Source organism: Triturus cristatus, chromosome 2_1 (assembly GCF_964204655.1).
Source record: "Triturus cristatus chromosome 2_1, aTriCri1.1, whole genome shotgun sequence".
NCBI lineage: Eukaryota > Metazoa > Chordata > Amphibia > Caudata > Salamandridae > Triturus > Triturus cristatus.
The window spans coordinates 992067194-992092254 of NC_140581.1; the positions used below are offsets into that span (position 1 = coordinate 992067194).

A 25061-nucleotide genomic window follows, 5' to 3' on the forward strand; every position below is an offset into this window, starting at 1 on the left:
GAAGTAGAGGCGTTATCGGCAGAGTAACCTCTGCCTGTGCCCCGAAAGGAGGAACGACGAAATGAACGTCTAGGGGTCTGGGATTGTAATGCCCCCATAGACTTTGCCGTATCCGTGTCCTTTTTCATTTTCTCCAATGCTTCGTCCACCTTTGGACCAAATAGGTGTTGTTGGTCAAAGGGGTGATTTAATATAGATGCCTGGACTTCTGGCTTAAACCCTGAGATTCTGAGCCAGGCATGACGGCGAAGCAAAACACTGGTGTTTATCGCTCTCGAAGCTGTGTCTGCTGCGTCGAGGGCACATTTAATTGAGGTATTGGTGATGAGCTTTCCCTCCTGTATTAGCACCTGAGCCCTGTGTTTATGTTTGTCTGGGAGGTGTTGCATGATAGCCTCCAGTTCATCGTAATGTGCTCTATCATAACGTGCAAGCAGAGCGTGTGTTGGCAATGCGCCACATATTTGCGGACTGCGAGGCAGTGCGTTTACCAGACGCATCTAAGAGCTTTGACTCCTTATCTGGTGGGGGAGCCTCCCCTGAGGATTGAGAGTTAGACCGCTTCCTAGCTGTGGATACCACCAAAGAGTCCAAGGGAGCAGGTCCTTTAATATATGCAGGATCTGTGGGGGCTGCCTTATATTTTTTCTCTATCCTGGGGTTTAGTACCCTAGCTCTGACTGGGTCCTTGAACACCTCTGCAGCATGTTTGGTTACCCCTTTTAGCATGGGCAATATTGCTGAGGCCTTATCTTGTATATCAAAAGTGTCCAGCAGGAAATCGTCCTCAACTGGCTCGCTATGTAATTCTACCCCATGGTAGTGTGCCGCCCGCTGTATTAAGTGGTGGAACCCCAGGGAGTCCTCTGGAGGAGATGGCCTGGATGGATAAATGTCATCCTGAGGCATATCTGGCACATCGGGGTTGTGGTAATCCTCCCATGGGTCTGGTGTCCTTGGAGGTGTGGGGTCTATTGGGGCGTCTGCCGGGTCATAATCTGGATCTCCATAATCAGGGTCTGGAGATGGGGTCGGAGAGCGGTGAGGCAAAGGTGGCGGAGATATGGGAGGTGGAGGAGGTGGAGGAGGTGGTGGAGAGGGTACTCTGAAGGGGGATGTGGCAGAGTCCTTCCGTTTTGGCGGTGGAGGAGGATCTGGCTTGTGTAAATGTCTTTTTTTGGAAGACAAAGTTAAATGACCAGTCTTTAGATCCTTTGTTAAAGTTTTTTGATAAGGATCAGGCGTAAATAGTTCTTGTGGCACCGAATCGTCTGTCGGTGTCGATGTTTTCGGAGCCGAGGGCTTCGATGGTTTCTCCATGCCATGCTTTTTCGGAGTCTCCGATTTCTTCGCTGCCGAGGCGGTCTTCGGCCGAGGGACTTATGCTTATGCTTTATCGGCACCGAGAGTGCATGTTTCGAGCCCGATGACTTCGGAGCCGAACTGGGCGTGGTTTTCTTCAGTGCCGAACGGTGTTTTTCGGCACCAGGAGTAGGCTGGCTCGAGCCCGAGCCGCCGGGAGACTTATGATGCTTCGACACCGGGCCCGAAGGTGGGGTGATAGAAGCTGTATGTTTGGTTTTCCCTAGGCCCGGAGGCGAAGGTGTAACCTGAGTCTCTTTCGGTGTGGGTAGGGGAGTTGGAGGGGGTAAAGTACTCACGACGCTCTGCGCCGGTGTTATCTCCTCCAGGTCGGAGTCGTCGGCCTCGGAAGCGCTGACGAGTTCTTCCTCCTGCTCTGTGTGCTGCTGCCCCGAAGCTCCGGTGTCGTCTCCGAAGATGTCGGGTGGAGCCGAAGTCGATGAGTGCGCCATGGTGCGTCAAGCTCTTCGATGCCGGATGGTCTTTTTCGATCGAAAAGACTTGCAGGCGGGGCAGTCTCAAGCCTCGTGTTCTGAAGAGAGGCAGAGGTTACACATCTGATGGAGGTCGGTGTGGGGAAATTTAGACCCACATTTTGGGCACTTTTTGAAGGGAGTCCTTTCCATCGGCCGAGACCGGAGTCGAGGGAGGCCGCCGAGAGAGATGAAGAAGATGATTTCTCTTAAGAATCTCGATGGACGAGGATTTTCCGTTGAAGGTCGAACTGGAAAGGTTCGAAGCCGGAGCACGAAGTATCACATCCGAGCCCGATGGCGGAAAAAAACAATCTGAGGATGGAGCCGAAGCCCATGCGCAGTACGGACCGAAGGAGGAGTCACCGAACTCGTGACTTCCAAAGAATGTCCAAGAAGAAAAACAAACTGCAAACATCCGGGCCCAACACCAGATGGCGATCTATGCAAAAGTGTACAATCTGCAGCTCATATGCCTCGAACATTAGATTATCCTGAACCTGCAACTTGAACAGAAACTCTGGACCTTCGACATTCGACGAAAGAAGAAGACTGAAGAATCTCCCTTGTGGCCAAGGAGTGGTCACCCTGTGCGAACAGGCACCATCAAGAGACTAACCCTTTGCTTTGCTGAAGTTCTACGAGGGACCGACTGCAGAGCCTGACCAGAGCCTTGACTTTCAGACTTCTCCGACCCTGATCCACATCCACAGCCGAGCTGAGATCCGTGGAGGCGACGAGAGACGTGGGACCGGCTACCTGGGAAAAGTGGCGAGTATCTTCCAGCGCAGCTTCTGAGGCACCCTCGAAGTTGTGCACCGGGGATTGAGAAGCCCCAACCCCAAGCACCATCTGCACCGAAGATCAGCCCCCCCACACTCCACGAGTCCTGCGTGGGGCCCTTCTGCATTTTCCTGCTTGCCGCGTCTGTCCGGTTGCTTGCCCGTTGGCTAGCGGCCTTTGCGACGACACACCTTTGAATTTCCACTGCTGGTTTGGCTCCTCCAGACTGGCTCCTGCTCCTCTGCAAAAGAGAAGCACCCCAGACCTTCCTGGTCTGCACCAGAAGCAAGTCCTCCATTCTTCGTGGGTTCCGCTTGCCAAGGCTTGGTGAGTCCTAGTTCGACTTCGATGCCGCCGACAGCACGAGCCTTCGTAGGACAGCTCGCCTCTTGGTCCTGGTCGTCCTCGACGTCTCCTGGTACCCGTGGCTGCTGCGACAAGCTTCACCTCTTCACCTGCAATCTCCCGACATCGCCTGGTTCCTTCCTGGTTCCACGTGGTCACTGGCTAGTGACCCAGACGCTGTCCCTTCTGCTTGCAGGTATCCTTCCTTCTTGATCCCGGCCTTGGGATCCACCGGACACTCTTCACTGACTGCCTGTCAGCAACTTTCCTTCAGGCATCCATAGAAGTCCACGACGAAACCCGACGCAAGTTCACACCTAAGCACCCGCAGCCCGTGGGCTAGGTAACTTGGGTACTCCGGTGCTCACAAGGGTATTGACTATCCTAGGGTCTAGTTTCCGAGTCTCGACTTTCTAGCTATACCAGAAGTGTCCTAAAACTGCTTATTTCCGAACTGTACTATTTCTATCGATTATACGCATTACGCGTGAGTATTTCCACTCTGCACCTGAATCCCGTGGGCCTCCCACTTCCTAACCTTGGGTAGTATAGTGTAGCCCCAGCGATTCCCTAGGCCTAGGCCTATCTTATTTCCGTGACAGTGGTCCTTATACCACTTACTTGGTATATGGTTTGCGTGGCCCCTAGGGCCTAACTGGATTACTTACCTGTGTGACTTAATGTATGCTTGAATAAGACTGTGTTGTACTTACCTCGAATCTCATAAAGAGTGCTGAGGGTTTGACTAGAATAAATACACTTTATTTTATATATATATCTGTTGTGGTGTCCTTTCATTTGGTATTCAAGGGATTACATATGGTATAACAGCTGGCTTCACATGCCATTCAGAGTTTAGCCTAAGACAGCTCTTGTCCATGCTACCACTAGGATAGCTGGTCTATAAGGTTGACTTTACAACCAATCACCATAAGGGTTGTTTGGACTGATACAAGGTGTACACTAGAATTAGTGACATCATATATCAGGCCAACTTCTCACATTGGTGAGCAGCGGTTGGGATCTGAGCTTGCTGTTGCAATACCATTGTAATCTTGAGATACTAAATTGAAAGATCACACAGATATTGTTTAGGTACATATAACATAGATTATAAATACTTAAGTCCTACTGGACTTAGTTGTTGTAGGTTGAAGGGCCTAGCACACCCTGACTACAACTACTAGAGAGGTTTAGTAGATACAACTAGTGTAGGTAGGTGCACACACCACACCCTCACTAGAATCATGTCCCTGAATGGAGATTACACTGATACTCCCTCAGGAGAGGAGAATCCTGGACAGATTCCCTCTAGATATGATGCATTCACTTTCCAGGAGATGAGACAACTGTGTACCTCCAGGAGATTAAAACAGGGTTCCAACCCTACCCTTAGACAGCTAGTGGAGATTCTGGAGGGCTATGATGCTGAAAGAGCTGCCAAGTATGGTGCCATAGCTGTAAATAAGGGCCTCCCCTCCACAGAAGAGACCCCTGACTTAACTGATACAGATGAGTTAGAAGAGACCTCAGAGGAAGAGAGAGGTAGCCTGACCCCAGTCAGAAGACTTAGTCAGGCTAACTTAAGCTTACATGGGAGCTTGCATGGGAGCTTCCCTTACAGGCCCCCAAGTAATCTTAAAAAGAAAGATAGAAGGGGTAGATCTCCCTCAGGGGACTCTCTCCACTCCTATCACTCAAGAAGCTCCAATGCTTCATCCCATAGGGGGATGACTTCCCCCCAGAGGAGAGAGCATGAGGCCAGGATGAAGGAAGCTACACTGAGGATTGAAAGGGAAGAACTTGCCCTTGCCAAAGAGAAGCCTGCTCTGGCCAGAGAGCAGAAATTGTGTGGGTCAGAACCCACTGGTGGCAGCAACATTCCTAGAGATAGGGATAGGTCTTATGACCATAGAAACCTAAGCAAGATAGTCCCCCCCATACAAGAATGGGGATGACATCCACAAGTGGATGACTGCTTTGGAGAGGGCCTGCAAAGTACAGCAGGTACCCCAGAGTCAGTGGGCAGCTATCTTGTGGCTCTCCTTTTCTGACAAAGGTAGAGACAAGCTCCTCACAGTTAGTGATGAGGATGCTAACAATTACAAAGTCCTGAAGAGTGCTCTGATAGATGGGTTTGGCTTAACCACTGAGCAATATAGGTTGTTGTTCAGAGACACCCAGAAGACACAGACACAGGACTGGTCTGATTTTGTGGATTGTGCCACTAAGGCTTTGGAAGGTTGGTTAACTGGCAGCAAGGTGCAGGACTATACAGGATTGTACAACTTGATTATGAGGGAGCAGATCCTTAGTAATTGTCAGAACCGGCTTCTCCATCAACACCTGGTAGACTCAGATTTGACCTCTCCCCAAGAATTGGGAAAGAGGGCAGATAAATGGGTCAGGACCAGGATTAGGCCTAAAAATCAGGGTGGTGACCAAAAGAAAGATACCACCAAGCCTCAAGAGAAGGGTGGGGATAAAACAAAAGAGAAATCTTCCTCAGGGCCCCAAAACTCCACACAGGGTGGTGGGTCCCAAGCTCCCTCCTCTACCACAGTTAAAAAGCCTTACTGCCATGAGTGTAAAACTCCTGGGCATTGGAAAACTGACAGCAGTTGCCCAAAGGCTAAAAACAAAACTGTTCCTCCAACTACTCCTGTCACACCACCTATTACTGTCAGCAGTAATCCCCCAGGTGGTGGGAGTGCCCCCAAAAATGTGGTGGGGTTTTCTTGGGGAACACAGGGGGGCCCTGGCTTAGCCAATTCCCCTACAGCAGCTACTCTTGTCTGTGATGGTGGCATGGGGTTTGCCAACTTCACTGCCTGTCCCAACACTTTGGGTAGGTACAGACAGGAGCCCTACATCAATGGTAGAAAAGCTGAGGCCTACAGAGACACTGGAGCTAGCATCACTATGGTGGCCCATAGGCTAGTTCCCTCTGAGCAGCTTTTGCCTGGTTTCTCATACCAGGTAACTAACATTGATGGCAAACAGAACAGTCATTCCATGGCAGAGGTATGTCTCAGCTGGGGAGGTGTCACTGGCCCTAAAAGGGTGGCAGTGTCCCCAACCTTGCCTGTAGACTGCTTACTGGGGAATGACTTAGAACTCTCAGCTTGGGCTGGAGTTGAACAAGACACCCATTCTAAAATGGTAGGCCTTTCACAAAAGGGTAGTGGGGTTGTGCCAGCCACAACCCCTGTCCAAATAGATGTCCTCCCTGAAAAGGTTGGAAGGGCAGTGGTAGCCACAGCCCAGGCAAAGACAGACTTCCCTGTAGAGATTGGCAGAGCTGTGACAGTCACAGCTCAAACCCAAACTGAATGCCTCCCTGAAAAGGTGTACACTAGAATTAGTGACATCATATATCAGGCCAACTTCTCACATATACAACCATGCCCTGTTGGATATGGCACTGGGTGACCAAGGTAGATCATTTATGATGGCATTTTGATGGATGGAGACTTCAAGATCGTAAGGCTGTGAAACAACATATGGAGATTGCAGAGTATTATTTTTTGTCGAATGCTTCATTGGAGTACTTGAATACAGTCCTGTGGGGAAGCTTTTAAGACAGAGCTGAGGAGATCATTCGAAATCAGTAACAGAAAAGAAAGAATAAGAAAAGTCAGGCAAAAGGAACTGATCCTCATGGAACAGGACCTGAGTAAGGGTGAAAATGTTACCATGCAAAGGTGAATATTGACAACACAGCAGGACTATTAACCCCTGGCAGAAAATGCTAGGGCCCATTTTTCGAAAACAGAGCAACACCCTTGCGATACTGGTGAGAAGGCTGGTAAAATACTGGCCTGCCTAGGTAAAACGAGACCTATAAGACACATCAAGACCAATGGAGCATTATGCCAAATATATCCTCAAGGACGAATTGTAGAAGACTAGCGTGAGGGATGACATTTTGTCATTTTCCCCTCATTTTTTCCTGTTGGATATTGCTATATTTACCACTCTGCACATTTTACCACCGCTTAACAACAGTATAGCAGGATAAGTGAGTGGTTGTGTAAGTACTGGTGTGGATCTGTGAATGGGTATATGAGTGGGTGTGTGAGTGAGCGTATGAGAGGTTATATGGGGGTGCAAGTGAGTTTGTGAGTGGTTCTGTGGATGATTTAATCAGTGATGTCACTGACCATGTCATGAGTGATGGAATATGTGAGATCATAAGCAGTGCATTGCGGGGCGTAAGTTATAGTTAGCTCGGGTAACTATAACTGCTGAGTTTCACTGGTTTTGTATGAGTGAAATCTGAGACTAACTTTAATGTCCATGTAGTCCATTCAGTGAATTTCTACGTTTTTTTATATTCTATTTCCTAACTATAACGTCCCTGTAACCTTTGGATTTTTCTGTGAATTTTTAAGGTTTTTAAATTCTATTTCCTAACTAGAAGGTCCCTGAAACCTTTGGTTTTTTTCAGTGAATTTCTACTGTTTTTTAAAATTCTATCTCCTAAATATTATGTCCCTATAACCTTTGCTTTCTTAAGTGAATTTTTAAGTTTAAAAAAATGTTATTTCCTAACTGTAACCACTAACCTTTGACACTAAGTGTGTGAGTGAGTGAGTGCATGAGTGTCTCAGTGGGTGTACGAGTGTCTGAGTAGGTTTGTACATGGGTGTGAGAGAGTATGAGTGGGTCTGGAAGTGGAAGTGACTCTGTCTGTGAGTGGGTGTGTGAGTCTCTGATAGAGGTGGGCGTTAAACTCTGCTCAGCTGGTGGAGTTTGCAGAGTTTTGCCATTCCGTGCTTCACGTGGAATGCGGAGTTTGGCCAAAACTTCACCAAGCGCCGGCGGAGCAGAGTTTACTGGAGCACTCACCACTAGACTTCATCCTCGAACCAGCAGTGCGCCAAAAGGCCCCTTTCAAGAGTGGTTGAGAAAGGGGCCAGGGCCTCCAACAGGGATGAGCTATCCAGCTGTGGGGGACTTACTTGTGGCAACAATAGGGGTTCTTGGACCCCAATGACCCTCAGCAGCCAAGGGGACTTCATCCCCCAACCAGTAGTACGCCAGAAGGATCCTTTGCAGAGTGGATTAAAAAGGGGGCTGGCCCTCCAATGAAGTCTCAGCAATCCTGCTGAGGGGGGACTTACTTCTTGCAACAACAGGGGTTTTTGGCCCCCAATGACCCTCAGCAGTCAAGGGGACTTCATCCCCCAACCAGTAGAGCACCAGGAGGCCCCTTTGCATAGCGATTGAGAAAGGGGACAGGGCCTCCTATGAGGTCTCAGCAATCCCGCTGTAGGGGACTTACTTGTGGGTGTTATTTAGCTCCGGGGAGGTAGTGGGCTAGGGGGAGGGGAGGGTAGTGCAGCCCCTCCATTAGCTTTTCTATATCCCCAGGGAGGTGGTGGTTCCAGGGGCTCAAAGCGCCTCAGGCGAGTACCCCATGCACCCCCCTGCTTTTTTTTAAAAAGCCCACAGGACCTGTTCCAGGCGGGGTCTCTATTCAAAACAGGCACAGGATCACGTGCTTTTTATTTTTTTTTATTTTGCTGCAGATCGCGGTTCTGTTACATGTTCACTGCTATTTGTTTTTTAAAGTGCTTTTTGCCTCTGTCAGGGTCCCTCTGGGACCCCATGACCAGAGCACCCCCTTTTATTTTTGTAAAACGTTTTGTGTGGGACACAGCTGAAGCAGAGTCTCAAGATGGCTGCCAACACTTCCAGGTTGAAGTGTTGGCAGGCAATCAGATCTCAGCACGAGATCGGGAAGGTTCGCGAAGACTTCCCGTCCCTATCCATACAAATATGGATTTTCATTAATATCTCAAACATTACTGGACAGATTTACACCAATTCACAAAAAGGGCTCTTTCTGGACCAGAAGCAACCTTTCTGCCAAATTTGGTGAAATTCAGTCCAGCGGTTTGGTCTATAGTCGTGTCTAAAATCCCTACAGAAAATTGCTTTTTTGTGTAGCTAATTACTTTGGCCCCATTTGACGAATCTCCACAAAACTTCCCAAAACAGTGTTACTTTTTGAGTAGTTTGTGCATGGAAAGCTTTGGGGTGAGCTGTCAATCAGGGGTCAAGTAAAAACGGGAGTCCCAAAATGCAAAATCCACATGAATTTGCCATAGACTACTTTAAGACAGGCTACAACACAAACTGCTGAATGGAATTACACCAAATTTGGCAGGAAGCTAGATGTTGGTACGCAGATTGTGCTTTTTGTGATTAAGTGTAAATCCATTCAGTAGTTTTTGAGAAATTAAGAGATTTAGAGAGGAGATCTCTAAGGGATAGCTACTGTGATAAAAATAAATGTATATATATTTTTTTAAATTACGATCTCGCAGGACTCTCGCGGGATCGTGGATAATAAAAAGCAGTAGGAGAGTTCTCAATACAGTCTATTAGTAGAAATGCATATTGTGCCCCCTTTTATCGAGGGGAAGTGTGTAAGAGATGAGCACGGTGATGAGTAGAAGCATAATTGTTTTTTTAAATGTTATAATCTCACAAGACTTTCGTGGGATCGTGAAAAATAGGAAAGAGTAGGTGATCTTTGCAGACTTGTTACTGTAAGAAGGAGTGTTACTGGACATAGTGTTTATCAGAGTCTACTATTCACGCCCATTAGCTTGGGAAGAGTTCTGAGCAGAGAGTTAAGACTCTTCCCACTCCCTATTAGGAACAGCCGCCATACAATAGAGGGGTCTCGGTGGAGAGGCAAGTTCCTCCGCACACCCTACGGACACCTGTCATCTTAGAGAGCGGTCTCAAAGGAGAGGTTAGTACAACCACAAACCCTACCACGCACACCCAACATCTGTTAGACAGGTCTGAAAGGAGAGGCCAGTCCATCCACACACCCATCTACGCACAGCCGTCCCTTGAGAGAGAGATCTTAAAGGAGAGGCAGTCCATGCATGCACCCTACTACACACACCCGTCATCTGAGAGCGAGGTCTCAAAGGAGAGACCAGCCCATAAACACACCCCACTATGCACACCTGTCATGTGCAAGAGAGTGAAGTACTATGTGAGGTCATAAGCAGTGCATGGCGGTGCGCAAGTTATGGTTCGCAACAGCAAGGAAAATGGGGCCCCCATTACCTCGATTGGTAGGTAAAATAAAAAGCTTGCATTGTGGTGCAGTGGGCTCCTCCAACCCCCAGTCCTCTGTGCCACTGCTCCTGATGCACTATTAATATCTACACCCGTGTATACAAGTAAAAGTCACCCTCAAGCCAAGTCTACCCAAAACCATTCGTATAATTGTAATTACTTAACAGACAAACCAGCTTCTTTGGTTTCAACTCAGCAACAGTGGGGTATAGTAAAAGCAAGAAAGCAAATAATATATTGTACCCTCAGAAAATGCAAGAGATCTTGTTATCAAGAGCATTTATGATGTTCTTACCGAACTCCGAGTGTGGCTCCATAATAAGCTGACAATATGGACTTTAAATTTCTGAAAAATAATTTAAATTCAAGACCGTTAGTATATATGTAAGTATATTTTTCAGCTACAAATGAATATGACCAGTATACCAAAGTTAACACTAGTTTTCAAAGACTTAGGCACTGATTCAGAAATACCAGTGGTACAATTTCCTCTTGGCTCAACTCAACTTCCCGAATGTTGTCACAGGTGAATCTAAACACTGATTCTGAAATCTGCGTCAGCCATTATAGTTTTTCTTTATAACATCATTTTAAGTAAGATCACGTTTGTCAATGCCCACGCTCTACAAGTGCAAAAGCTTTAGTTAGCCGATTATCCATTCACAATTTGAAAAAAACAGCGTATATCCCAATTTACAGATAAACAAATGCATTACTTTTGTTTAACTTACCAATTTGGCAATTTGTTTTGATAAGCAAGAAACATTCAATTAGTCTGAAATACCATATGTGTCACAGATGCAACAACATTCACTGCTTCTTTTTTTATAGTAATCTTTATTTGCATTTTTGTCAAAATACCAAATGAAATGCAATATAATGCAATTATGTAATTATCTAGGGTGTGCAGCAGCGAATGATGACACAAAAGATACTTGCATGAGAGTTAACTTCTCACAGATAATTAGGGATTAATGACCACGGGCTCCAACACACTATAATAATCTTGCCGACTAGTCCATATCCATTTACGTTTCTGTGGGCAGTCACAAACCTTGTATACCAGTTGCTCCAGGATTTTGCATCGATCTGGAACTCCTTTCCACTTAACTATACTCTGTCCGCTGGACGCTCCCCACATCTGCGCTATGTCCCTTTTAGCAACCAATAGACCAAGACTGATAACACATTTAGAATATCTGTGTGCCTTTAGGCGCCTGGCATTTAAGAAGGGACCTCCTTAACTAGCATTACCTCTGAAAGAACATCTGCCACCTTATGCCAGTATTGTTTTACTATTCTAAATCCCCACATCAAGTGTCGCCGTTGATTTCAATACACCGCAGACATGCAGGCTTTGACTTCCCACCCATTTTCTATAATCACTGCCAGGTCCAATAATCACAGTGTAGAAATTTGAGCTGTATACGCTAAAACCATTCTACAATGGCAATTTCCTTTGGTGACATAATGGCCCAGGCCCACTCACTATCCTCCAGCACACCCCAGGTGCTCCACCCAGTCACCTCTCAAAAGTGGTCATGTTTCTGACACGTGGATTACCAGTGTTCTGTAAATTATTCTGGTTAAGCAATGGGGTGGTGGCTGCTATGGGGCAATATTCTGGAATTACATCCATAATGTTTAACTATGGCATGGTTACATGTCTGAGTTGGAGACAGCAGAACAAATGGGATTTTAACAATCCAAATTCTTACTGTAGTTAATACATTTATCTCATTATTTTGTTAGACTGGATGTTTTCCAGCATTGATACACCCAAAGTCTGTCCTCCTGTGAATCCCTGAAGCCCGGTCAGCTCCGGGATGAGACACCCAACTTCAGCGGTGTCTGTGCTGTTAGTTTCAATGGCAACTGATTTCACTGCAGTTTCTTTCAAGACAGTGAAAACGGTCCTGCTGTTTGGAGGGATGCTTGAGAGCGCCCTGTCCCCATACCGAAAGTTTGTTGGGTCTGCTCTACCCAGAGTCCAGAGTTCACGGGCACAGGCAGGGCCTTTATTACTTTTATCTCAATGTAGGCCATAAGAATCACACTGGAAGTAGGTGATCTGGAATTCTGGTCAAGAATAGCAAAGTGAACTGAGACAGTCTTCTTTTCCTTCTCTTACAACTGGCTCCTTCAGATTTCCAGGTAGGGGAATATTATCAAGTATAGCTTAAGGGGTCAGTCCTGAGGCCAAATGTGAAATGGATCCAGCACCAGAACCTTGTTTATATGAATGACACATTTTAAGGAGAGGGCACTGCTTGCAACAACCTGTGTTTGATACATTTGTAATCTGGAGGGAAACTCAGAAAGGGAAAGTATACACACACACACAATGTTATAATTTTGAACTCCATCATCTTCTCCAATGTTACCAGTCAGAGAGTAATGAAAGATCTTTATACTCAGAGTGTTTCTTCATCTATAAATATTTCAAAATACATTTATAACACAGTGAGACTGAAAATGTCGCTGTGGTATTCCATTGTGGGTTGCATATTTGCTAGTTAAACAACGTACTACTGTACGGAGTCCTTTCCTTACATTTACCTAAATAGCTTATATAGCTTTGCAACCCACAGTAGACTAAACCTACAAGAAAACCCTAAAACCAATGTAGGGCTCAGGTGCCAAGTGGTTGATGTTTGTCAGGAGACTGGAATGAAAAACACATTTAACAGGCAACAGTCTGAGAGGAGACTGTATTTGTATTACTTCACCAGCTGATAAAGAGATGAAAACAGGTATGTAAGATTTATGCCAGAGACAACCATTCTTTCAAATTAGCCTAGAAAGAATTCAATAAACTTTATTGAGTAAGACCAGGTTAACATAGAAACAGTCACTGACTTATTATGAATAGTAAAAGCAACACATTCCCCACAAGCATTATAACTGGGCTACAATGTACGCATATTAGTTAGTTTTATTGTAACAGCTTAAAATGCCTTACAAACATCTTCATAATAAAAAATATTCTTTCATGACAATCTATATTAAAAATTTCATACTTGGTTTCATAAGAATATAATTTATAAAGTTCACCACGCAGGAAGGAAGATAAAATCAAAGCATTCCTGCAACAGAGTGCCCAATAGGAAATGGCTTATTCAGTCAATAAAACAGGAGAGAATAATAATAAACAAGTTAAACATTATATCTATATATATTGGATTAGGGCCAAAATGGGTACAGCTATAGCATCCCATAATCAAAGACAATTTGTTAAGAAGTCCCTAAAATAAGGAGTAAGATGTCAGGCTAATCAGTGACCCTCAGAAACAAACACTGCACAGCAAGATAGGTCACATTAAATAATTCAATTTTCGTGCAAGAATTAAGAAACCACTGGGTTGCCTCTGGTTGTGAAAAGAAAACTGACTTCTCCTCCCGTTTCACTCTCAGGCTACCTGGGAATAATAGGGGGGACTCAAGTCCCTTCAAGTATAAATCCTTATAGATTTTCTGCAGCTCCTGTCTCATTAGGAGCTGCAGAAAATCAACTCCGATCATAGAATGTGTGTATTGTTGCTCCAATCCAGTGAATATACAATCTACCTGCTGCTCCTTAAAGTATGATCGCTCTCTTAGCCTTTACCAGGTCAACATGAAGAATGCCATATGTAGAGACGTGTCCTTATGAAGAGCTTCTCAAGTTCTATGTGAGAGCCAGTATAATACCCACCACCTCATTCTGTAATCAGTCCTGCAGCACTGATTTAATGTCTTCCAATGTACCAGTGAACAGCAGAGGTGTAAGGCTTTCACTTAATTTCCATGAACTCAGTTTTCCACTAGTTCGGATACTCCACATATCACTTATTTGCAGTGTTGCCATGATCTGGGCGACTGTCCTTGTTGCTATATGTGATCTTCCAATATTGGGGTTCGACGTATCCAAATCTGGGTCCATGGTTACATTAAAGTCTACCCCATATTATATTTCATGCTCCCAGTTCTGGACACCTACGCATAGAATTATAGAGACCCTTGAGGAGTCACAATTGGGAAAATGTGTTGAGAAGCATAAAATGTAGATAAAATATTTTCCCAGCACAATTTGTGACCTATCCTTATTGCTTTTATAGACAATGACAGGCTTGTAGTTGAGTTTGTGACAAACTAAAATGGCTACCTTCCACTCCCTGTAGCAAAAGTTACAGGATGAAAAAATCTTATTTCAACACAACAAGAAGCAAGAAGTTGTTGCCTTCTCAGATTTAAGGGAATCTCCTGCACAAATACTACATCAGCCATATGCCTATAAACATAAGTCACAACTGGGTGCACTTTTTTGGGGATATTGCGGAGAGAGTGAGAGCACGGCTGCCTTTAGTGGAGGCCGCAGAGTGAAGTGCCCAGATGAGCCCGCGGAAGCAGCCCAACTAGGTTGGGTGCGGCTTGCGGTGCCCCAGTGTGCCCTGCTCTCAGGTCTCTCTTTCCCCTGCCCTTGTTCCCGGCACTTCACCCTGGGCCTTTCATTACACCCACACTGCGGGCACACTAACCGCTGCAGTCACCACGGCAGCCACCACCGACCGCCGCAAACCCGCCACTCATCTTCTGCCATCCCGCCTGGTGCGAGCCTGCTTTTCGCCTACCTCCCGCAAAATTGAGCTCACATCTGGGCTTACAAGTTTCTACCACCACCATCACCACCACCAGCCTTTTAACATCGACACCCAGATCAGGCTACAGGCTGCAGGCTCCACTCAGCCTTTACTCAGCCTTACAGCCTCACATCGCCAGACGCAAACTGACATAAGCTGTTTAATGCAGCCTCTTTTTTCAGCGCACTAGCGCTTCAGTCTACCGTCACCGCTACCGCCTTCGCCACTCCTCTGCACTGCGGCACGGCTGCCCTTATCTTTGGAAAGTAGCCGGTGCACCCCAGCCGGCTGCTCACTCTGGGTGCAGCCTGGGTGCAGCCAGGTAGGCCTAAGTCGCAGCGAGCCGGGGTGAGTGGTAAGCTGTGTGCCTTCTACTAAGTGCCATCTCCTTGGCATTATCTGGGCGCCGGCCAGTGCAGTGCAGAGGGGACACTGCCTGATTTCGCTAGAGCGGCGGCCTGCCAAATGGAGCGGCTATCTCATGAACTAAGAGGAAGACAGCAGATTGACAAGTGCAGAGTGGAGAGCAGAGAGCGGGGAGCAGAGGAGAGGGGAGTGAAGGGTTTTGCTGTGGCTGGAAAGTTGAAGCACGTAATCCCAATTAAGCTATAAAGCGAGTGGAGGTAGGAGTCAGGCAGGCACGCAAGCCCGTAAACTAGAGCGAGATGACCTCCAGAAAATTGCACTCAGGTCTTGTGCTCTCCTCATCACCAAGTCAACCTCATAAATTAAGAAGATCGTTTAGCGGCACTAGACAACTACAGCATCTCTGCTACAAATCTCACCCTGTTTTAACTGGCTTTTTCAGAAAGATGCCCCGGATTGCTCCTGAGGTGGCAGCAGTGGTCCACGAAGGCAGAACTTCAATTTCCATCCGGCAACGTCTTCTTCGTTGCCTCTCGCGGAAGCACAGGGAATCCATGATAGTCTTGCTGGGTGCCAGGTGCAGTCTTGTAAAGGGACCCGGGCCTGGGCTCAGATCTCAGTAAGAGTGGAGGGTGGTCTCAGTGAGCAACCGCTTGATGCACCCCCCTGTGCACTTTTGGACTCCGATGCTCTTGTCATCCAGCAGAGTCAGCCAATCACCTCATTAAATAGGACAAAGCAGTCTAAGCAGCCAAGGAAAGACTGTATGACTGAGGCTATACCGGTTGTTTCACCAGCTCGGGGAGACACTCATAAGGGATCATGCGAGGACCGCGGCCTGGATGATCTCCTAGGCGATACTTCCATGGTGGAGAAGGCAAAGCTATGTGAAGAGCCAATGCCAGGGGAAGACTTTACACTTCCGGACATCGATATAGGAGCTCAAATAAGGGACTGGGGAGGCAATCTTGACTTTATGCATAAGGATGACCAGTTAATGAGCGGACTCAAGGAAAAAACACTCCAATTGTAAGCTCCTCTCCTAGACGTTTTCTATGCCTCTTTTATACTGTAGCACAAGTCATTTGATTGGTACTTCTATGGAGTCTGCCCATGATGTATTTCTGCCTGGCTCACAACCGAAATGGGGAAATGGAAGGGACAGTGTGCCTTCAGAATATCTTGTTAGTATTGAAAAAATCTTACATTCTATACTGTCTTTATTAGAGAAATCTATAGAGTTCCGACCACCTACTAGAAATGATTTCTGTAATGCTATTTGAAGTGCAAAAGGTAAATAAGTCTGACACCACTAAACCCATCTCTACAATTCACCCCCAGTTTGGAGAACGTCCAAATGACAGGCCATTACTATACGTTCCCTCTGGAGAGTCGAGAGACACCTTCGAACAGGCAGGAATTCCTCTCTTCCTGGTGCCCCCCATAGTTCCTTTGTGTAATCTCGAAAAGGAAGAGTTTTGTTTAAGCACACTATTCAAGGAGGCCGAACTGAGCCCCACTCCGGAGAAGTCTACCTTGAAAATCTTCCCGCTGTTTAAGAAGGGTAGAATGGGGGGGGGGCGGAGAAGTTGAGAAAACCAGGGGCCATACCGAGCAAATCAAGCAGGTAGGGAGGGTGGGAGGAGAGGGGGAGGCCTTAATCTCTCCCACCACTCAGGTACACTCCCCTATACTGCCAGGGAAGGGAGGACTGAAAGTAGGTAAGAGGGATAGCCCCGTAATAAATCATAAGGTGGAAAACATGAAAAAGAAACTTTAAAAAACGAGACGATTTTCTAAACGAAAAGCGTCCAAATTGCATTTTTCCCGGATGCTGGAAAGCCAGAGTACTCATTTAATAATGGAGAAGGGAGGCCCCAAGTCGCCGTTAGCAGATGGCAACCTAAAAGAACCCCCCAGAGCGCCCATGGTACAAGCTGGGAGATTAGGGGACTCTGGACCGGTAGCACCCCCAACAACCCGGTTGTTGCAGTCCCTCCAGGCAACCCATTCCTCCTTGACTAACGAGATAGCTGATCCATAGGTAGGGGAAATGCAAATTGGATATGGGGTTCCCTCGTTACAGACAGGACCTGGGGTCATTGATTCCAGGGTGGATGGTAACCTAGAAGGAGGGCCCCAATTTCCAATGATCACGCAGGCTGGGCTGAGTAGAACCCCTACAGGGACCACATCTCCGTCCAATAGAAACATTGAGGCACCAACTTCCAATATTGTCTCATACTTGAACATTCAACCACATGGTGGTACACAAGCCGCTTCACCGATAGGGTCCCTTTATGGATCCCCTGGAGGGACGCTCCGGGGTAAAGACCGGTTTATCTCCTACTGTGGATTTTACCTGGCTATTTGATAATGAATACACTCCAGTAAACAGAGGATTCATTCTTAGCTTATTCTCGGAACTAGAGGCATTAAAGCTGATAGCAAGTAAGGATATTCTAAACGTGATGATCAATGTACACCACACTCTTCCTTATTCTAGGGTCACTTTTGGCTCCTTGATAGTGGCCATTCTGGTTCTGCAGAATTGTGAGCATTTTTTTAAACGAGGGCTCGACATAACATCCGTTATAGAATAAGATTAATATCAAACAGAGGGTTCTAAAATTCATCATCTGAAAGCTCCTAGGGCTATTAATTCAGTGGTGCTTGATGCGTTGGGCCCTGATGCTGAGTATTCTGTGGATGTTACCAAAGATATAGTGGTCTCCGTGGACAGGAGGAGACGCTCAATACATTTTGTGTCTGGTGTGGCAGTTGCCACTCAAACCCCAGACATAGAAGACGAATCTGCACAGTGGAACTGGGTTGCAAGAGCCCTGAATACCACTCATCCGGAAGTAGTAAGGAGTGCTCAGTTGAAGTAGCCTGGGCGGGCTACTTTTTTCCTGGAATATGGCCAGTCTGGGACCAAATGAAGCAAAATTGAATTCCTTGGAAACTATGAACCCTTTAATCATATGCTTACAAGAAACGTGGTCCTGCAAAGAGTTTGAATGCTATGGCTATTTTGTTTATTCCTGCTATGCCAAGTACTCTGAAAGGGGACACACTAGTGTTGGGGTCTCCATTTTGCTTAAAAACTCCATTAATTGGAACCAGAAGGTTTTCAGCCACCCTTCAAACCTTTGTATATGTGTGAAGTTGGCATGTTTGGGAGATTCTGGCAGGTCCACTTCCTTCCTTGTGGCAAACTTGTATATCCCTCCTGGGAGAAATTTTGATTATTTTTTTAGTACTTTTTTTTTTATTCAGGATATAGCTATTAGAGAAGAATGCCCCCTAGTGACAATAGTGGGGGACCTAAATGCCAAAATTGCAAACTCTGCTTCTGGGATTTATGCCAATATTGACAAAGAGAAAATTTGGAATATCCCCTAGATTTTATTACCAAATAAAGTAAAAACAGACAAACGGGGATTCCTCCTGCTTGATAGCATAAGAAGTCTAGAAATTGCTATTCTAAATGGGAGAGTGCCTGCTGACAAAATAGCACATTTCACTTTTCACTCCCAACACATTCAGAGCCTTTTAGACTACCTGATTATCTCCTATCAAATGTTTTGGGCTTGCGATTATCTCTTTGTCATCCCGTCAATATGGAGCGACCATAGCATAGGGGGTATGACAGTGGCTTTTGATCTACCCATATTGGATCCGGGGAATATAGGTCAGGGCATGGCTACTTTTAACAAAGCAAATGGTCGGTCCTTCTGGGCGCAAAAAAACATTATTGAAAAAGGCGCGATTCTGAAGAAGGCTTATGTAGAAGAACAAGTTACTTACCTTCGGTAACGATGTATCTGTAAGAAACATTAGTTAGTTAGATTCCTCACCTTAGAATATCCCCAGGTGTCAGGCTGGATCAGGAAAGATTTTTCATCAGCAATACCCCTTGCGCGTCGCTAGGCGTCGTCTGCGGCTCCGCATCCGTCGTCGGCGTCGTGCGCCGGAATGACGTCGTCGGAGTACTTAGAAGCCGCCCTTGCGCGCTGACGTCAGTTCTTGTACATAGCTTTCCTCGCCAGGAATGCAGAGCCATGCAAGAGACCGACACTGGTGCCAAAAAGTCTAGGGCCCTGAAAAGGATAACCTTAACCCTAGATGTCGGTTCGCAGAACGGGGAGGATGGGTAGGTCGGTGAGGAATCCAACTAACTAATGTTTCTTACAGATACATATTTACCGAAGGTAAGTAACTTGTTCATCTGAAAGAAGCACGTTAGTTAGATTCCTCACCTTAGAATAGATACCCCAGCAATACCAACCCCGGTGGTGGGTCTACGAACCAAGATCACACCAGAAAGTCCTGGAGAACAGAACGGCCAAAGAAGCCGTCCCTCCGGACTTGGCTGTCCAGGCAATAATGCTTGGCAAACGTGTGCAGCGAGGCCCACGTTGCTGCCTGACAGATGTCCTGCAAGGGGACTCCCCGGCCCAGGGCAGTGGTCGCCGCTGTGGCCCGGGTGGAATGGGCCCTCAGCCTCACAGGAGGCTCCTTTTTAGCCAAGGAGTAACAAGCCTTTATACACAATATGACCCACCGCGAGATGGTTCGCTTGTGTACCGCCCGCCCCTTCTTAGCACCCACGTAGCCCACAAAGAGTTGGTCGTCCACCCGGAACTGTTTCGTGCGGTCCAAATAAAAGGACAGCGCCCGTTTTGGGTCCAGACGGTGGAGCCTCTCTTTCTCCTTGGAAGGATGCGGAGGCGGAAAGAAGGTGGGCAACGTGACAGACTTCCCGATGTGAAAGGCAGTCACCACTTTAGGAAGAAAGGAAGGACAAGTCCGGAGAACAACATTGTCCGGATGGACAGAAAGAAAAGGAGGCTTAGAAGAGAGAGCCTGGAGCTCACTCACCCGTCTAGCCGAGGTGATGGCAACCAGGAAAGCAGTCTTAAGAGTCAGAAGACGAAGGGGACAATTATGAAGAGGCTCAAAGGGAGCGCACATCAGATATGTCAAGACCAGGTTCAAATCCCACTGAGGCATTACGAAAGGGACAGGAGGAAACATGTGAGTAATGCCTTTGAAGAAGCGAGAAACAACAGGGGATTTGAAAAGAGAAGGCTGATCAGGAGCCGTAAGAAAGCAGAAATAGCTGAAAGATAACCTTTAAGAGTGCCCAGAGCAGAGCCCTGCTGGGCCATGGAAAGAAGAAAGAGGAGAACCTCAGAAAGAGGGGCGGAAGGGGATCCACAGCCTTTGCTGTGCACCATGCCACAAATTTGTTCCACCGGCAGGCGTATACCGATTTTGTGGAGGGACGCCTGGCTGCCAGAATCACATCGCAGACTTCAGGAGGCAAGTCAAATGGCATCAACTGTCGCGCTCAATCTCCACGCATGGAGGTGGAGACTGGACAGGTTCGGGTGGAGGACCGTCCCTTGCTGCTGTGACAGAAGGTCCTCCTGAAGAGGCAGTCGTATCGGGGGATCGATTGACAGACTGAGTAGCTCGGGATACCAGTACCCTCGTGCCCAATCCGGAGCCACCAAGATGAATGGGGCCCGGTCGCGCCTGATCTTCTTCAGCACTCTGGGCAGAAGTGGTATAGGCGGAAAGGCGTACAACAGACCGCAACTCCACTCGCGACGAAAGGCGTCCCCGAGCGAGTGCCGCCTTGGAAACTCCAACGCGCAGAATTGCTGACATTGCGCGTTCTCTTCGGTGGCGAATAGATCTAACCAAGGCTCTCCTCACTGCCGAAAGAGGCCTTGCGCCACGTCCGAGTTGAGACGCCATTCGTAATCCATCATGCACCGGCGGCTGAGTCCGTCTGCTCTGGCGTTCAGAGAGCCCGCCAGATTTTGAACCACCAGGCTGATGCCCTGATGTTCCAGCCATGTCCAGAGGCGCAGAGCCTCCTGACAAAGGGTCCACGACCCCACCCCGCCTTGTTTGTTGCAATACCACATGGCGGTGGTGTTGTCCGTGAACACCTGCACCACACTTCCCCGGACAACGGGAAGGAATGCCTTCAGTGCAAGTCGGATCGCTCTCAGCTCCAAAAGGTTGATATGGAGCCGAGACTCCGCCGGAGACCAGAGTCCTCTGATCTCCGCCTCCCCCATGTGGCCCCCCCATCCCAGGAGGGACGCATCCGTCACTACTACGTGCTCCGGTTGGGGTAGGGAGAGGGATCTACCGCTGACCCAATCGCGGTCCGTTAGCCACCACTGCAACTGCTTTGTGGTGCCCTCCGAGATCAAGACATGGTCGGACAGGTTGCCCTGATGCTGGGCCCACTGAAACTTCAGGTCCCACTGCAGAGCCCGCATTCGCCACCTGGCGTGATGCACTAACAGGATGCAGGAGGCCATCAGACCCAGAAGCCGCAGCACCAACCTGACCGAAACCCGGGATAGAGGCTGAAAGATGGGAATCAGAGCCTGAATATCCCGGACCCGCTGGTCCGGAGGATAAGCCCGGAACTGCGCGAGTCCAGAATCGCCCAGATAAAGAGGAGCATTTGGGAGGGACTCAGATGCGACTTCGGCACATTATGGAGAACCCCAGCAAATGCAGGAGGTCGGCCGTAGTCTGGAGGTGGGAGACGACTTGCTGGGGCGAGCCCGCCTTCAACAGCCAGTCGTCGAGATAGGGGAAGACTGGAACCCCTGATCTGCGCAGATGCGCTGCGACCACCGCCATCACTTTCGTGAACACCCGAGGGGCACTGGTGAGGCCGAAGGGGAGCACAGTAAACTGAAAATGCTCCTGACCCACCGTGAACCGCAGGTAACGCCGGTGGGCCGGCAGGACGGGGATGTGAAAATAAGCGTCCTGCAAGTCCAAAACTACCATCCAGTCTCCAGGGTGTAGGGCAGCCAGAACCTGAGCTAAGGTGAGCATCTTGAACCTCTCCTTCCGGAGGAAGGCGTTGATGCTCCTGAGGTCCAAGATAGGGCGTAGGCCCCCTTTGCCCTTGTTGGGAACCAGAAAGTAGTGGGAATAACAACCACGGCCTACTTCTGGACCAGGAACGTGCTCGACAGCCCCTTTGGCCAAGAGGGCCACAACTTCCTCCCGTAGAAGATTCAAGTGATCCCCCGACATGCGGTGGCACTGCGGTGGCATGGCTGGAGGGGTCGTCTCGAAGGGGAGGGAGTAGCCCCTTCGGACGATTTGCAGCACCCACCTGTCCGAAGTGATGGAACGCCAGTGGAGCAGGTGATGGCAAACTCTGCCGCCCACTGGCGTGGAATAGGCCTGAAAGCACGGACTAGAAAGGCTTTGAGGCGGATGCTGCTGGGGTGGATGTGGATGGACCGGCACGTTGACACCCTGTACCGCCTCGGCGGAATCCACGTCCGCGACCGTGTGGAGGATGGTTCTGCAGCCTGTGGCTAGGCGGACGTGAGGGGGCGCCCCTTCCTTGGCCACGAAAGGGGCTAAAAGCAGAAGTTTGCGGGCGCGGGCCGAGAGACCCAAGGACTTGGCCGTAGCCCTGGAGTCCTTAAAGCGCTCTAGCGCACTGTCCGCTTTGTCGCCAAAGAGGGGATCGCCATCAAAGGGCATGTCCATGAGGGCGCTCTGGACATCCCCGGAAAAAGACGTGGACCGCAACCAGGCATGACGACGAAGCGCCACCGTGGACGACATTGATCCGCCAAGCGAGTCCGTCGTGTCCAAACCACATCGGATGGCATACCGCGCTGCGTCCCGCCTGTCGGCAAGAGCCTGGGCGAGCCGTGTCTGGGCCTCCTCCGGGCACAGGGGCAGCACGTCCTCCACCGTATCCCACAGAGAGTGGGAGTAACGGTCCAAGAGACAAGCCGTGTTAATCGACCTCAGCCCTAAACTAAGGGAGGAGAACAGCTTTTTGCCAAACTGCTCCAGTCTCTTGGATTCCCGATCCGGGGGAGCGGACGGGAAGGAGGTCTGGGAAGTAGAGGCCGGGATTGTAGGAGAGTAGGGTCTGCTTTCTATGTTCACCCCCACTTTTTGCTTTTGCTTCACTGGTTTTCGACTTAGATGTGGCTGTGGGCCTGCCAATCAGACCCACAGCCCAGCTGTTCTCTCTCTAAATTCATACTATGTACTTTAGGTGCATAACCCAATTGGTAAGGATCACCTTATTGGCCCCTGTATAGTGTAACTTAGGTACCCAGGGCATAGGTGTACCCTAGGCCTGGCCGGGGCTGCAGCATGTATTATGCCACCCCTGGCCTGGCCTTCCATTTTGACACAACTGGCTGATCACTCAGCTGGGGCAAGGTTGTGTAATCATCCCTTGCTTAGGTGTAGTATTCTTATACCTACCTTATATATAGACACATGTGTACCTATCAGCCACTCCTATGGCAGGCCTTAACAATCCTGGAGGCAGAGTGCTTGGTAACATGTGAGATGGTGCTCTAGCATGAGCTGAGCCTGTCTGCAGCTTTCGGAGCCATGTCCTTATAGCTGTTCTATGATATAGCCTACCATATACTCTTAAAGTACCTTATAATCTTAAACGGTTATGGTAACTATGGTTTGGCTTTATCAAAACATGTCGTGTAAGGTGTCTAACACTTTGGAATAATACCCCCATACCATTTCTGGCAATGAGGATATTGTTCCTCCCTTCTAGAGGGGGAAGACATGTTGAAACCTACTTACCCGGTTAAAGTTAACCAGAGCCCCAGCATCACAAAATGGATGCTGCTGCCACAGACACAAGTCTGACCTACTGCTGCTGGGAGTCCTTCCAGCGAGGGAGGCTTGGACAATAGGTTTCCTGCCTTGGCAGGTGCGAGCACCACCCCAGACAGGATTTAGTGTATTGGGGCAGGGAGGGATGAAAGAAACTAGACACTGCCTGGGGCACACAAGGTGTCCCATGCATAGTCCAGTTCAAACCGGCGCTGGGGCACTCCAGCCCCAGCTCTGGCGCGAAACTGGACAAAGGAAAGGGGGTGTAACCACTCCCCTTCCTGGTCCCACCCATAGGAGGGACCTTGCAGGTAGCCCAGCCCACTAGCCCAGTATATCAGTAGGTAGCTGAGCCCTGCAAAATTAGATTATCCTGAAACTGCAACTTGAACAGAAACTCTGGACCTTCGACATTCGACCTCAGGAAGAAGACTGAAGAATCTCCCTTGTGGCCAAGGAGTGACCACCCTGGGCAACCAGGCACCATCCAGCGACCGCTGCTTGCTTTGCGACTGATCCTACGAGGGCCGACTGCAGAGACTGACCAGCGCTGAGACTTCCAGACACCTCTGAACCAGATCCACCTCTACAACAAAGCTGAGACCCATGGAGGCGACGAGGGACGTGGGACCGGCGACTTGGGAAAAGTGGCTAGTACCTGACTAGCGAGACTTCTGAGGCGTCCTCGAGGCTGTGCTTGGGGAATTGAGAAGCCCCCATCCCGAGCACCATCTGCAAAGAAGATCAGCTCCCCACACTTCACGTGTTCTGCGTGGGGCCCTTCTGCACCTGAGTTGCTTGACGTGTTGTCCGGTTGCTGGCCCGTTGGCTAGTGACCTCTGAGACGACGAACCTTTGATTTCACCTTGCTTGTCCGGCTCCTCCAGACTGACACCCGCTCCTCTGTGAAAGAGAAGCACCCCACACCTTCCTGGTCTGCACCAGAAGCAAGTCCTCCATTCTGCGTGGGTTCCGCTTGCCAAGGCTTGTTGGGTCCTAACTAGACATCGATGCCGCCGGCAGCAACAGCCTTCGTGGGACAGCTCGCCTCCTGGTCCTGGTCGTCCTCGACGTCTCCTGGTACCCGTGGCTGCTGCGACAAGATTCACCTCTTCACCTGCATCTGCACAACATCGCCTGGTTCCTTCCCGGCTCCTGGCTGGTGACCTAGACTCTGTCCCTTCTACTTGCAGGTATCCTTCCTTCTTGATTCCATCCTTGGGATCCACCGGACACTCTTCACTGACTGCCTGTCAGCAACTTTCCTTCAGGCATCCATAGGAGTCAACGACAAAACCCGACGCAAGTTCACACCTATGCACCCGCAGCCCGTGGGCTAGGT

General features: G+C 48.6%; 1 protein-coding gene across 2 annotated transcripts in view; it reads right to left on the reverse strand.

Annotated features, from left to right (window-relative positions):
• The window catches only part of FOCAD (focadhesin), a 1730079-nt gene that overhangs the window by 1192488 nt on the left and 512530 nt on the right, over positions 1–25061 (reverse strand). For both annotated transcript variants that reach the window (XM_085634390.1, XM_085634400.1), the window contains exon 19: positions 10366–10416. In XM_085634390.1, coding sequence (XP_085490516.1) covers positions 10366–10416 — 51 coding nt within the window. The remainder of the gene's footprint in view (positions 1–10365; positions 10417–25061) is intronic.